At 55.2% G+C, this 12,248-nt stretch overlaps 1 protein-coding gene across 1 annotated transcript in view; it reads right to left on the bottom strand.

Moving 5' to 3' along the window:
* LOC311613995 (2'-5'-oligoadenylate synthase 3-like) overlaps nt 1-12,248 on the bottom strand; it is a 43,354-nt gene that overhangs the window by 16,752 nt on the left and 14,354 nt on the right. The window contains exons 10-16 of the mRNA XM_084868478.1: nt 11,623-11,767; nt 10,020-10,193; nt 9,232-9,517; nt 7,985-8,160; nt 7,378-7,616; nt 6,070-6,217; nt 798-1,097 (exon numbers count right to left, since the gene is read on the bottom strand). Of these exons, the coding sequence (XP_084724604.1) occupies nt 798-1,097; nt 6,070-6,217; nt 7,378-7,616; nt 7,985-8,160; nt 9,232-9,517; nt 10,020-10,193; nt 11,623-11,767 (1,468 nt within the window). The remainder of the gene's footprint in view (nt 1-797; nt 1,098-6,069; nt 6,218-7,377; nt 7,617-7,984; nt 8,161-9,231; nt 9,518-10,019; nt 10,194-11,622; nt 11,768-12,248) is intronic.

Genomic DNA, 12,248 nt, shown 5'->3' with positions numbered 1-12,248 from the left:
TGTATCTGTGCATGTGTATGTGTGTGTGTATATATGTGTGTATGGATGTGTGTATGTGTGTGTATATTTGTGTGTGCATATATGTGTATGTGTGTATGTGTGTATATATATGTATGTGTGCATGTGTGCATGTGTGTGTGTGTGTGTGTGTAATGTCAGAGGCCAGGTAGCACTGTGGCTGCAGAGAAGCGAGTCTCCTACCCCTCCCTACCCTAGGGTCCTGGTGCCTTCCCAGCGCCCTTTCCTCCCCACGGGCCCAGACTCTTTCGCCTCAGCCCTGAGGTTTGTGCCCGCAGCACCAGCCATTTCTAACCCATGAGCGATCCCAATCCCCCCTCGCTGGAAAAGCCGCCGAGAAACTTTTGGGCCGTTCCCCCGAAGGCCTGCAGCCCCAGTTGACTGCTCTGTGGATGGGAAGGACAGAACAGGAGCAGGGAGTAATCACAGCCAATGCACCGAGCACTCACCGTGTCCCAGGCCTGTCCTAAGAACATGACACGCTCAAGCCTCCTGACACTTTCAGATGGGTGCCATTCCTCTCCCATTTTATAGACTCGGAGGCTGAGGCCCAGAGAGGTTAAGCAACCACCCGCGGGTCACACAGCAGTGAGGGGCAGAGCGGGCCTCAGAGTCTGTGCTCCTAAACGCTAAACGATATCCCATCCTCTCTCCGAGGGGGGTGGGGGGGAGACAGGATGACGTATGGTGCACCCAGGGCCTGGCACACAGTAGGTGCTCAGCTCCAAGTCTCTCTGACTTCCCGTCACCAGGAGCCCCGACCCCGGCCCTCCACTCACTTTGGCCACGTGTGTCACCACGGGAGGCTCCGTGGCTTCCTGCAGGGCGGCACAGATGCTGTCCACGGCCTCATCGATCTGCTTCCGACAGTCTTCCGTCGGCCTCAGGTAGAACTGGACATAATCATCCAGTTCATGAGCAGCCATCTCGTACACCGTTTCCGGGCCATCGCTGAACAGCCAGTTGCCCATGGCTCCTGCTGGCTCCCGGGGTGACGGCTCCCAGCAGAGCAGGAGGCAGACAGAGGGAGGATGTCTCGGCTGGGAGCTTGGAAGCTGGCAGGAGCCAGGAAACCGAAACTCACAGCATTCTCAGCTGACTTCCTCAATCCAGAGCTCGGCCCGCCCCTCAGCTCCCACGGCCAGCTGTTCCCGAGGAGGAGGAGGAGGAGGAGGAGGAGGAGGAGGAGGAGGAGGAGGAGGAGTATCCTGAAGAAGCGTGCAGCTGCTGGAACTGGATGCGTGCTAGACCTGTGCCCTCAGCACGCCCCTGCCTCGGGGAGCCTCGACTTCCCCCTCTGTAAAACGGCGACAGCAGTGGTGTCTCTCTTATTGGGCGAATGCAAGAATAAAACGGTACCTGCCAAGGGCTGAGGGCCGGGCAGGTCACCACTGCTACACAAGTGTTTGCTAAGCAAATAAAACTGCATAGCGTTGCCGAAACCGGTTTGGCTCAGTGGATAGAGAGTCAGCCTGCGGACTGAAGGGTCCCAGGTTCGATTCCGGTCAAGGGCACATACCTTAGTTGCGGGCACATCCCCAGTTGGGGGTGTGCAAGAGGCAGCTGATCGATGATTCTCTCTCATTGATGTTTCGAACTCTCTATCCCTCTCTCTTCCTCTCTGTAAAAAAAAAATCAATAATATATATATATATATATATATATATATATATATATATATATATATTTTTTTTTTTTTTAAAACTGTATATGATCAGAGTTCTTCCTTAAGCCTTTTCCCCTCCTTCCTGTTCCCAGTGGCCTGAGGCGTCAGACTCGGTGAGAGTGGCAAGGAGAGAGACTCCAGGAGGTGACAGACTAGCTCAGGGACACTCAGCGAGAGGAGGGCTGAGCTGGGCTCAGCGGGGGGTAGGGGGGGTGGGGAGTGGGGGTGGGTGAAGGGGGAGCTCCCGCGTGCCCAGTTCTGCAGCATCCACGGAAACCCGCACGGCCTCATCCGCCACATGCCCCACCCAGCAAGGACGGGGACAAGCTCAGAAGCACGCCGGTTGGAGGGGAGACAGGTGTGCAACTCCTGCCCAGAGCTATGAGGACGAAACTCCCCGAGGCTGCCGAAGCCGGTTTGGCTCAGTGGATAGAGCGTCGGTCTGCAGACTGAGAGGTCCTGGGTTCGATTCCGGTCAAGTGCATGTACCCAGTAGGGGGTGTGAAAGAGGCAGCTGATCGGTGATTCTCTCTCATCCATGTTTCTAACTCTCTATCCCTCTCTCTTCCTCTCTGTAAAAAATCAATAAAAATATATTAAAAAAAAAAAGAAAAAGAAAAAAAAGAAACTCAAAAAAAAAGAAACTCCCAGAGGCTGTCTCAGCAGCAAAAACCCCCATGGCAGCCCCCCTCCTGCCATGAGGATTAATTTCATACGTCAACTTGGCTGGGCGAAGGCACCCAGATATTTGGTCAAACATGATTCTAGATCTTTCTGGGGAGGGGCTTTAAAGGTGAGACTAACATTTGGACCAGCGGACTTGGAATAAAGCCGACTACTCTCTAGCATGTGGGTGGGCCTCGTCTAATCAGTGGAGGGCCTCTGTGTAAAAAAGACGGACTCCCCTGAAGGAAGTGGGGATCCCACCAGCAGATGCCTTCAGCCTGGAGCTGCCGGGGCCTCTCTCCTGCCCGCCTGCCTTGCAGAATTTGGACTTGCCAACTTCCACAACAGCACGAGCCAATTCCTTAAAAGAAATCTCTAGATCTACATCTATTGTTTTGTTTTTGTTGTGGTTTTTTTTTTTTTTTTTTTAGAACTCTATTACACCTGTCCATTAAAGGTCCTCATTTGCTCCTATCTGACTTTCACCGTAACAGAAGTCAGCTAGGAAGGGGTCATCAGGCTCCCTTTTTAGGTAAAAATGTGGAGGCTCATGCCCTAACCGGTTTGGATAGAGCATCAGCCTGCGGACTGAAAGGTCCCAGGTTCGATTCTGGCCAAGGGCATGTACATTGGCTGCAGGTACATCCCCAGGGGGGGATGTGCGGGAGGCAGCTGATCGGTGTTTCTCGTCGATGTTTCTGACTATCTCTCTCCCTTCCTCTTTGTAAACAGTCAATAAAAAATATATTTTTAAAAATGTGGAGGGTAAGAGAGGTGGAAATACTTGCCCAAGGTCACACAGCTAGTAAATTGTCTGGCTGGGTTCTAACCCGGCACTACCTGACTCCAAAGTCCATGTTTTTTTTTTTTTTTTTTTTTTTTTTTTTTTTTTTTTTTACTTTTTAAAGATTCGATTCTGAAATCATCTGAAATGCTGAGGAAATGTGTGAGGTGAGTACAAAGAACTCCCTCTTCTGTCCTCACCCAGAACACTTCGCACCTGCCCTTATTCTGCATGCACGTCTCATCAGCAGCCTCATTACCGAGCCGTTTGGGAGCGTGTTGCAGATATGATGTCCCCTTACTCTTCTTTGTTTAAAATCTTTGGGTTTTTGAGCAGATTTAGGTTTGCAGCAAAGTTGGGCAGAAGGCCCAGTGATTTCCTATGTACTCCCTGCCCCCCCGACAGGCACAGCCTCCCCACCCAGGCAGGGCGTTTGTTATACCGGATGATTCTACATGGACACATCCTAGTCACCCAGACCCTCTTCAATCCTCCCACACGTATCCCCTCAGAACCAGGCTGCTTCCTCTCTGTCTCCTGGACGGACCACACCCTCACCCACTCAATAGGCATTCACGATGCTTATGCTGAGAATGTGGTCCTGGACCTGCCCTTCTCTCCTCATCCCCACCCCCCCCCTACCCCCCAGCCCTGGGCATCCACTCCTCCCTGTGCTGCCTGGGGTGGGAGGACAGATGCTCAAGTCTCAGACCCCCCTGAGCCAGATTCTGGCTGGAATTTAGTTTATTTTGAAGAAGAGGTGCAGAAGCACCTCCCGCAGCCCTGGAGGCCCAGTCCCAGGAGATGTTTGTGGCTGGGGGAGTCCACGTCCCTGGGTCTGGCCCCCTGCTCTGTGGGAGAGAGGCGGTGGGCAGGGCAGCAGCAGCTTCCTCCGATTCAGCCAGCGGTGGTCCAATAACGAAACGAACGTCCAGGCGGCCCCAGCCTCCTGCCGCCGGTCCAGGGTTCGGATGGAACCCCTTTCCACTCCCGATTCCGGAGTGCTGGTCCTGGACTGAGAGGGACATGTGACTGAACCGGAGGTCAGACGTGCCCCTGGCACGCACTGGTGGGTTTGCTCTGGAGGGAAGAGGCAGGCTGGCACTGTTACCATGGCACTGGCTCACATGCAGGCTCTGGGGATGGAGGATCCCACTGGTGGCATCGTAGCAGGGAGAAAAAAGGCGGGAACTTGGTACAGACTGTATGGCATGGCATGAAGATGTGCAAACTGGGGATAGGTGACCAAAAGGAGGCCTCCGAGGAAAAGGCATCCCGCGAAGTGTCCAAGGACAGGAACCGCATGACATGCATTATCCCACTCCCCCTGTCTGTGTCTGTGGCAGACATAAGTAGCCGATCCCAGCATGCTGTCCTTTTAGCAGCCGAGCTCAGGAAGCTTCTCAATAGCCCAGACGTGTACAGACTGTAGGTCTCTGAGCACTTCTTCCTGTATGCAGGCCAGACATTGCTAATCAATCACAGCACTCGCGCCACTATTTTTTTCTAGTGCATCCATGGCAGACATCACTAATTGATTAGGTCACTCCTCCCGGCTAGGCATCCATTCTTCAAAATCCTTTAACGCATAGGGCTCGGGACAGCCACAACCAACTGAGTGTGGCCGACAGATGAGATGAAAACTCTGCAGGAAGCCAATTCCAGCATGTCATAATTGCAAGAGTTTCATCAAAAGGTTGATGGAACGTGGGGACTCAGCAAGGGCTGATTCACATATGTAATCACCTTTTGAGAATGGCTAAAAGCATTTCCCCAAACTTGAAAAGGAGGATTACTCGCTGCAAGACACTTCAGGGCATCTTAATCTACATGTTATTGCCTCCTACTGGCCAAACACCTGAACAGTTATAGGCAAATTCTTCCAATCTGACAATGGATTCATGTACTAACCCTACCTTTGATGTGCATATCTCCACCTTGCCTTAGGACAAATTGTGTTAATAAAAAGCAAGGGGTCCTGAGACAAGGGGGACTTAGCTCCTTTAGCTAAGTCTCGTTTGGCCCTCATAAAGCCTTTCAAAATTATGCTTCGTCTCTGGACTCTTATTTAATTTATGCACAGCCCTTCTCTGGATTTCTGAACCCTTCTAGATGCTGGATCATGACCACCAATGTTGCCCTAGCCCATTTGGCTCAGTGGATAGAGCATCCGCCTGTGGACTCAAGGGTCTCAGGTTCGATACCAGTCAAGGGCATGTACCTTGGTTGCGGGCACATAGCCAGTGGGGAGTGCGCAGGAGGCAGCTGATTTATGTTTCTAACTCTCTATCCCTCTCCCTTCCTGCCCGCAAAAAATTAATAAAATATAATTAAAAAAGAAAAAGACCACCAGGTTAAAACTCTACCATCCCTGTGAAAAGTTCTTAGATTAGGGAAGGAGGAGCAGCCACTGGGAGGTCAGAGATGACCGTCAGAAGGAAGGATGGGAACTGGTGTGGATGGGTAGGGAGAATCGGGGAGGAGGAGGACATTCTCGGTGGGGCAGATGCAGCTGAGACCAGAGGGTCACCAGGGTGTTGAAGAAGCTGGAAACCCAGAAAGTGCCCACCCATGCAGGCTGCACTCCAATACACACACACACACACACACACACACACACACACATCTGGCATGTGACCCTGAGTCTCCCCACGTGGAGGGCTGGTGTCCATCTGTCCATCTGGCAGGACCACTGATTTTCTGGGTTTCACACAGCAGCCTGGGGAAGATGATAGAATATGTTGGTTACCTCCAACCTTCCTAGAAAAGCTGAGAGAATGCAAATAGATAGGACATGGAGGCATGGGGGCACATCTGGGCCATGATGGGGCTCTGCCCCTTTGGGAGGAATCATGCCCCTCCCCCCGATCACACTGCCCCTCCCCCCCACCCCCCCCCAACCAAGATGCTCCCTGCTGTACCACAGGTCTCTCACCCTCACTGGCCATGGCTGGATGGGGGTGCCATCTCTGTCTATGCAGCACAGGGAGGATGTGCAGGCTGCAGCTTCCTTGGCCAGCAGGTCCCAGCGGGCATTCGGGCCCAGGTTGCCTGTCGGGTCTGCCGGATCCAGGATGATGGGCCTGCAATTCCCATCCAAGGTCAGTCCTCTTCCTGGCAAACATCTGGGTATCTACCTCTGGGACTGCTTGAACTATTCTCCCCCTCACCCAACACTTTGCAGGGGGCAGGGGCAGGGCCCGGAGACTCCTCTGGGCTCCAGGCACACACTTGAGGGCAGGGTGGCGAAGCTACACAGAAGCCCCTTCTGCCTTCTGAATCCAGGACAGACATTACTAATCAACCATAGAGCCCAGGCCATGCTTTCCCCACCTGCGTGTAAAGCAGGCATTGTTAATTGACCACAGCACTGGTTCCATCCCTCTCCCCTATCCATGGCCACGAACTGATGAGATCACTCTTTTCAGTGGAGCTCACTCACACCCTCAGGGTCTTTATCCACACATCCCTCTACGTAGTCATTGCCCACGGACCGGAAATACATCACAATGTTGTGAAAGCATTTTTGTCATCTCTGTAGCATTTCAGAGGCTGGCAAAACCCCACAGTATGGGGCAGCTTATGTTACCTGGTGGTTCACAGACATGCGGCCCCAATTTAGCAAACACATAGGGAAGTTGCCCAGTTAAATTTGAGCTCTAATGAATGTTTTTTGTTTGTTTGATTTATAAAAATTTAAATATGTTTTTATTGATCTCAGAGAGGAAGGGGAGAGAGAGAGAGAGAGAGAGAGAGAGAGAGAGAGAGAGAGAGAGATCAAAACATCAAGGATGAGAGAGAATCATCGATCAGTTGCCTGCTGCACCCCTAACCCTGGGGATTGAGCCCGCAACCCAGGCACGTGCTCTAACTGGGAACCCAACTGTGACCTCTTGGTTCATAGGTCGATGCTCGACCACTGAGCCTCTCCGCTAGGCAAGGGTGTTGGTTTTTTTAAGCATACGTATATCCCGATGACTACACGGGATATTCTTACACTAAAAAGCTCTTCATTGTTTATCTGAAATTCAAACTTAACGTGGAGTCCTGCATGTCACCGGCACCCCTGTTCCCCGGCGACCAGGAAGCTGACTGCGGGGCCCCTGGTGCTGAGGCTACACTTCCGGGAAGGAGCTCAGTCCCAGGCAGCGGGTTTCTGTCTCTGCTCCGTGCCCTCCCCTTGGGAGGCGGGGAGAGAGGTGGCCTTGGACCCGGGACTCTGGGACGCGGGGTGGGTCCGAACCTGGGCTTCCGAAGCTGCTGCTCCAGGAAGTCTCGGATGGTCTCGTCCTCGCGGCTGTAGTTGACGGTCCAGTAGACGCAGAGCTGGCGGTACTGGGTGACCAGCTCCAGGACGGTGCGGAAGCCCTCGGCCATGCTGAACTGGGGGTCCCGCCCGCCCTGCTCCCAGGCGTACACCGCCAGGAGCTCCAGCCCGTGCTGGGGGGGCAGCGAGCCCTTCCCCTTGGGCATCTTGGTGCACTAAGAAAGGAGGAGGAGACGACGAACCCGTCCATCCTGCAGCCAAGAGGAGCCGGCAAACCCACCCCAAACACGGACAGAGCCCCTCCTATGCCAGGTGCCCTCCCTTGCACCATTCCACCAACTCCTGGGATGCAGGAATGCCAGCCCCATTTCACAGGTAAGAAAACCGAGGTCCCCCCAAACACGGACAGAGCCCCTCCTATGCCAGGTGCCCTCCCTTGCAACTATCCACCAGCGCAGGGCTCCGGTCAGCGCTGGGCCTGCCTCCCCCCGGGAGACAGCTCCAGAGGCAGAGCCCAGGGCCACCGGGAGGAGGCGGGGGGTTGTGGGGAGGGTGTGGGGAAGGAGGGGTCCGTGTGCCGAACCTGCCGGTACCAGTGCTTCACCAGGCGGATCAGGCTCTTGAGCTTGGTGGGGCGGGAGATGACAAAGTCACGCTGCAGCTCGGTGAAGCAGCAGGAGTACTCGCCAGGGCTGTTGTAGCTGCGGATGAGGTCCACGTACACGTGCGCCGGGGGCCTGGAGCCGGGGACCAGCTGGCCTGGAGGCGGGGAGAAGGTCACCCCCACCTTGTTTCGGGGAAACACAGGTGCAGCGGACCCAGGGCTGAACCCCGGTGAGGATCTGACTCCCGTGTGTGTGTGCTTATCACCACTCCCCTGCAAAGGGTCTGGAGAAGGGGACCCTGCGCTGGCTTCTAGTTCCACCACCGCGCTGGGTGACCTTGACCTCGACCTTGAGCCCCCGTGTCCTCATCGAAGTGTCTCAGTGCATCCCCAGCTTCGAATATCTGTGCGCCACCTCCCCCACCTGCCACAGACCCATGCGATCAGTTCAACCCACAAGTGCACCTACTGTGTGCCCACACCCCACCTGCTTACCCACCGTGCAGGAAGGCTCGGCTCGGGGCTCACCCCCCTCCACCGACGCTCGGACCCTAACCAGGGAGAGGCCCCCCGGGGGACAGAATCATAGGCGAGAGCTGGTGTCACCCGGTCCCAGGGCACTGGGAGGCATTCCATGGAATCCCCGCTCTCGCTCTCTGAACTAAGGAACGGAGCAGACTCAGAGACGTTTCCGGACCAATCTCTCCCTGGCTACTTGTTTTGCGAAATGCAGGCACCGTCTATACTGAGATATGGGGGTGGGAGGGGGGGGCAAAGGGGGGGGGTTCTCACTCTGCACACTCTGCTATCCACACACGGAACTGAATATTATAGATACAAAGCGATTTGCTCCTGTTTTGTTCAGGGATTTCCCCGCTCTGTGCCTGGGAGTGTGCTGGGCACACAGTAGGTGCGCTTATGGATTGGACTGATCGGATGGGTCTGTGGCAGGTGGGGGAGGTGGCGCACAGATATTCGAAGCTGGGGATGCACTGAGACACTTCGATGAGGACACGGGGGCTCAAGGTCGAGGTCAAGGTCACCCAGCACGGTGGTGAGACTAGAAGCCAGCGCGGGGTCCCCTTCTCCAGACCCTTTGCAGGGAAGCGGTGATACACACACACACACACACACACACACACACACACACACACCGACAGTGCCTACCACCGAGAGGGCGCCCACCCTCCACCTCTTCCTTCTGGGGACTGTGCCTGGCCCCTCACCGAGGGCGTCGAAGGCGGGCAGCACGTCGAAGTCCACGCTTTGGTCCCGCATCGTCTGGGACGCCAGCGAGAAGCTCAGCACGCGGGGGTTCTCCCACTTGGGGATCTCGAAGGTGACCTCGAACCTCCGCGCCCGCTTGCACGCCTCCAGCTGGGCCCGGATCTCTGAGACGACCTGGGCCCGCGTGTTCCCCTGCTCAGCGAACTGGCGGAAGCAGCTGAGGAACACCACCAGGTCGGCGTCGGAGCGGCCTTGCAGCGCAGTGCCCTTCGCCGAGGAGCCGCCCTGGGGGGGACAAGGCAGGCGGCCTGAGCCCGGAAGGACATCGTAAGGCCAATGAGACTCAACCCCAAGACTTCTTTGACGTTAGAGAAAAGGGAATTCCCCTTTTACGAAGAGATGCCAAGGACCATCCCATGGACAGGCCCCACCCAAGCAGCAGCAGGCAGGGCCCAGAGCTAGGAAGAAAAGCCGAGTCCTGAGGAGCCGGCATGGGCTCCTGGATCCAGCTGTGCCTGAAGGCAGCCTCTTCCAGGGCCGTCCATTCACATCAGCCAACACTTGCTTTGTTGCTTCTCTTGAACTGGCCGCCGTGAGCAACCCAGAGAAACCTCGTGGGCCTCTATGGGCCCTCCCTGGGCCATCTGTCTGTGACCTTGTTCCACATTCTCTTCTATGCCTGGCCCTGTGCTGGCTGCTGCAGAGCCCACAGAAGTGGGTCCGGCCTGGCCCGGGCCCACACGAGACCACAGGCCTGCAGCCCGGGCCCACACCCCCTGGCGCTCACCTTGACCACCTTGAGCACTTTGATGGGAGAGTCCCGGAAGCAGTTTTCCCTCAGGAAGGAGCAGATGGTGTCTACCGCCTTGTTCACCTGGTCCAGGAACTGGCGGTTGGGCTGGAGAAGATCAGCGATGAACTTGTCCAGGTCCCTGGCTGGGGTCTGGCAAAGGAGCGCGGGCTGCAGAGAGAACAGGTGGAGAAGGGTCGCCTGTGCATGCCCAGGCCCCGCCCCTTGGCTTCCCAGGAGAACAAGACTCCCATGATCCCCTGTGGCTCTTTTCCTTCTCAACTGGCTGTCCGCTGGCAGCATCAGAGGGACCAGAGTTCAAGTTCTGGTTCTACCACCACCACACAGCCTCAGGTTCTCCATCTTTTTTTTTAAAAAAATGTATTTTTATTGATTTCAGAGAGAGGAAGGGGGGGAGAGAGAGAGAGGGAGAGAGAGAGAGAGAGAGAGAGAGAGAGAGAGAGAGAGAGAGAATCATCAAGGATGAGAGAGAGCCAAAACTGGTTTGGCTCAGTGGATAGAGCGTCAACCTGCGGACTGAAAGGTCCCAGGTTCAATGCCAGTCAAAGGCATGTACATTGGCTGTGGGCACATCCCCAGTGGGGGCTGAGCAGGAGGCAGCTGATGGATGACTCTCTCTCATCAATGTTTCTAACTATCTCTCTCCCTTCCTCTCTGTAAAAAATCAATAAAATATATATTTTTTAAAAAGGATGAGAGAACCGAAACCGGTTTGGCTCAGTGGATAAAACCTGGGCCTATGGACTGAAAAGTCCCAGGTTCGATTCCTTTCAAGGGCATGTATATTGGTTGCAGGCACATCCCCAGTAGGGGGTGTGCAAGAGGCAGCTGGTCGATGTTTCTCTCTCATCGATGTTTCTAGTTCTCTATCCTTCTCCCTTACTCTCTGTAAAATATCAATAAGATATATTAAAAAAAAATAGGATGAGAAAGAATCATTGATTAGCTGCCTCCTGCACGCCCCACCCTGGGGATCAAGCCCACAACCCGGGCATGTGTCCTGACCGGGAATCGTACTGTGACCTCCTGGTTCATAGGTCAACACTCAACCACTGAGCCACACTGGCTGGTCTTCCCCATCTTTAAGGGGGGCAAGAAGGAGGCCCACGCTTCACTGGGTTGCCTGGATGGTTAAGCACGGGTTATGAGATTCTGCAAAATAGCGAATGCGATGGCATTCTGTCCTTCGGGGAGTTGCCCGTGGCTACCGTGGTGAGTGGGGCTCCCCAGAAGCAGAGCTGAGGCGAGGGTTCCTGTGCCTGTGATTAACGGAGACGGGGCCAGCAGAAAGGGGCGAGGGGAGCAGGAGCTGGTGGGGAGGCTCAGCTGGAGAAAGCTTTTCCCGGAAGCCAGAGCGGGCCCTGGAGCAGCAATCGCATCACAGACTTGGTCCTGCCTTGCAACCGGGCGGGCCTCTATGGGCATGTCACTGAGCACTGGCTGGGATGGCACAACCTTGGCCTTGGCTGTGAGCCAGCAGCAGCCAACACGCCGAGCAACCGGGAGAGGGCACCCGCAGGGAAAGGGGATCTGGGACGCGGCACCGGCAGCGTCCTGCCCCTCGGGACCCACCTCTTACCATCACATCCCAGGGCTGCACGGGCGTCCCGTCGGCGCTCAGAAAGCAGGCCTGCGCCTCCAGGGCCGCCGCCTCCTGGGCCAACAGCTCCCAGCTGCCCAGACCCACGTTCCAGGTGGGGTCGGCAGGGTCCAGGATCAGGGGCCTGGGGGCACAGTGGGTGAGAATCAGTGAAGGAGCAGGGGGTGGGAGACATCGGGAAGGGGTGTGTGGTGGGGGGCGAGGGGGAGGGAGAGAAGAATGTCAGCCTCTTAGGGCTGGTGCAATCTCGCCCACGCACAGCAGGGTCCCAGCGTGGCCACCTCGGTCCGGAAGCTATGGGGATTGTCTTGTATTAATAAAACTGGTCCTGGCCAAAACTGGTTTGCCTCAGTGGACAGAGGGTCGGCCTGCGGACTGAGGGGTCCCGGGTTCGATTCCGGTCAAGGGCATGTACCTTGGTTGTGGGCACATCCCCAGTGGTGGGGGAGGGGGTGTGCAGGAGGCGGCTGATAAATGATTCTCTCTCATCCATGTTTCTAACTCTCTATCCCTCTCTCTTCCTCTCTGTAAAAAAAAAAAAAAATCAAAAATATTTTAAAAAATTAAACAAAACTCTTCTAATGTTAACTTAAAAATTTTTTTAA

Source organism: Pipistrellus hanaki (genome assembly GCF_964339955.1).
Source record: "Pipistrellus hanaki genome assembly, chromosome: 19".
Lineage (NCBI taxonomy): Eukaryota > Metazoa > Chordata > Mammalia > Chiroptera > Vespertilionidae > Pipistrellus > Pipistrellus hanaki.
Note: the sequence above shows the minus strand (reverse complement) of the source record. Positions and strands in the feature narration are given on the sequence as shown.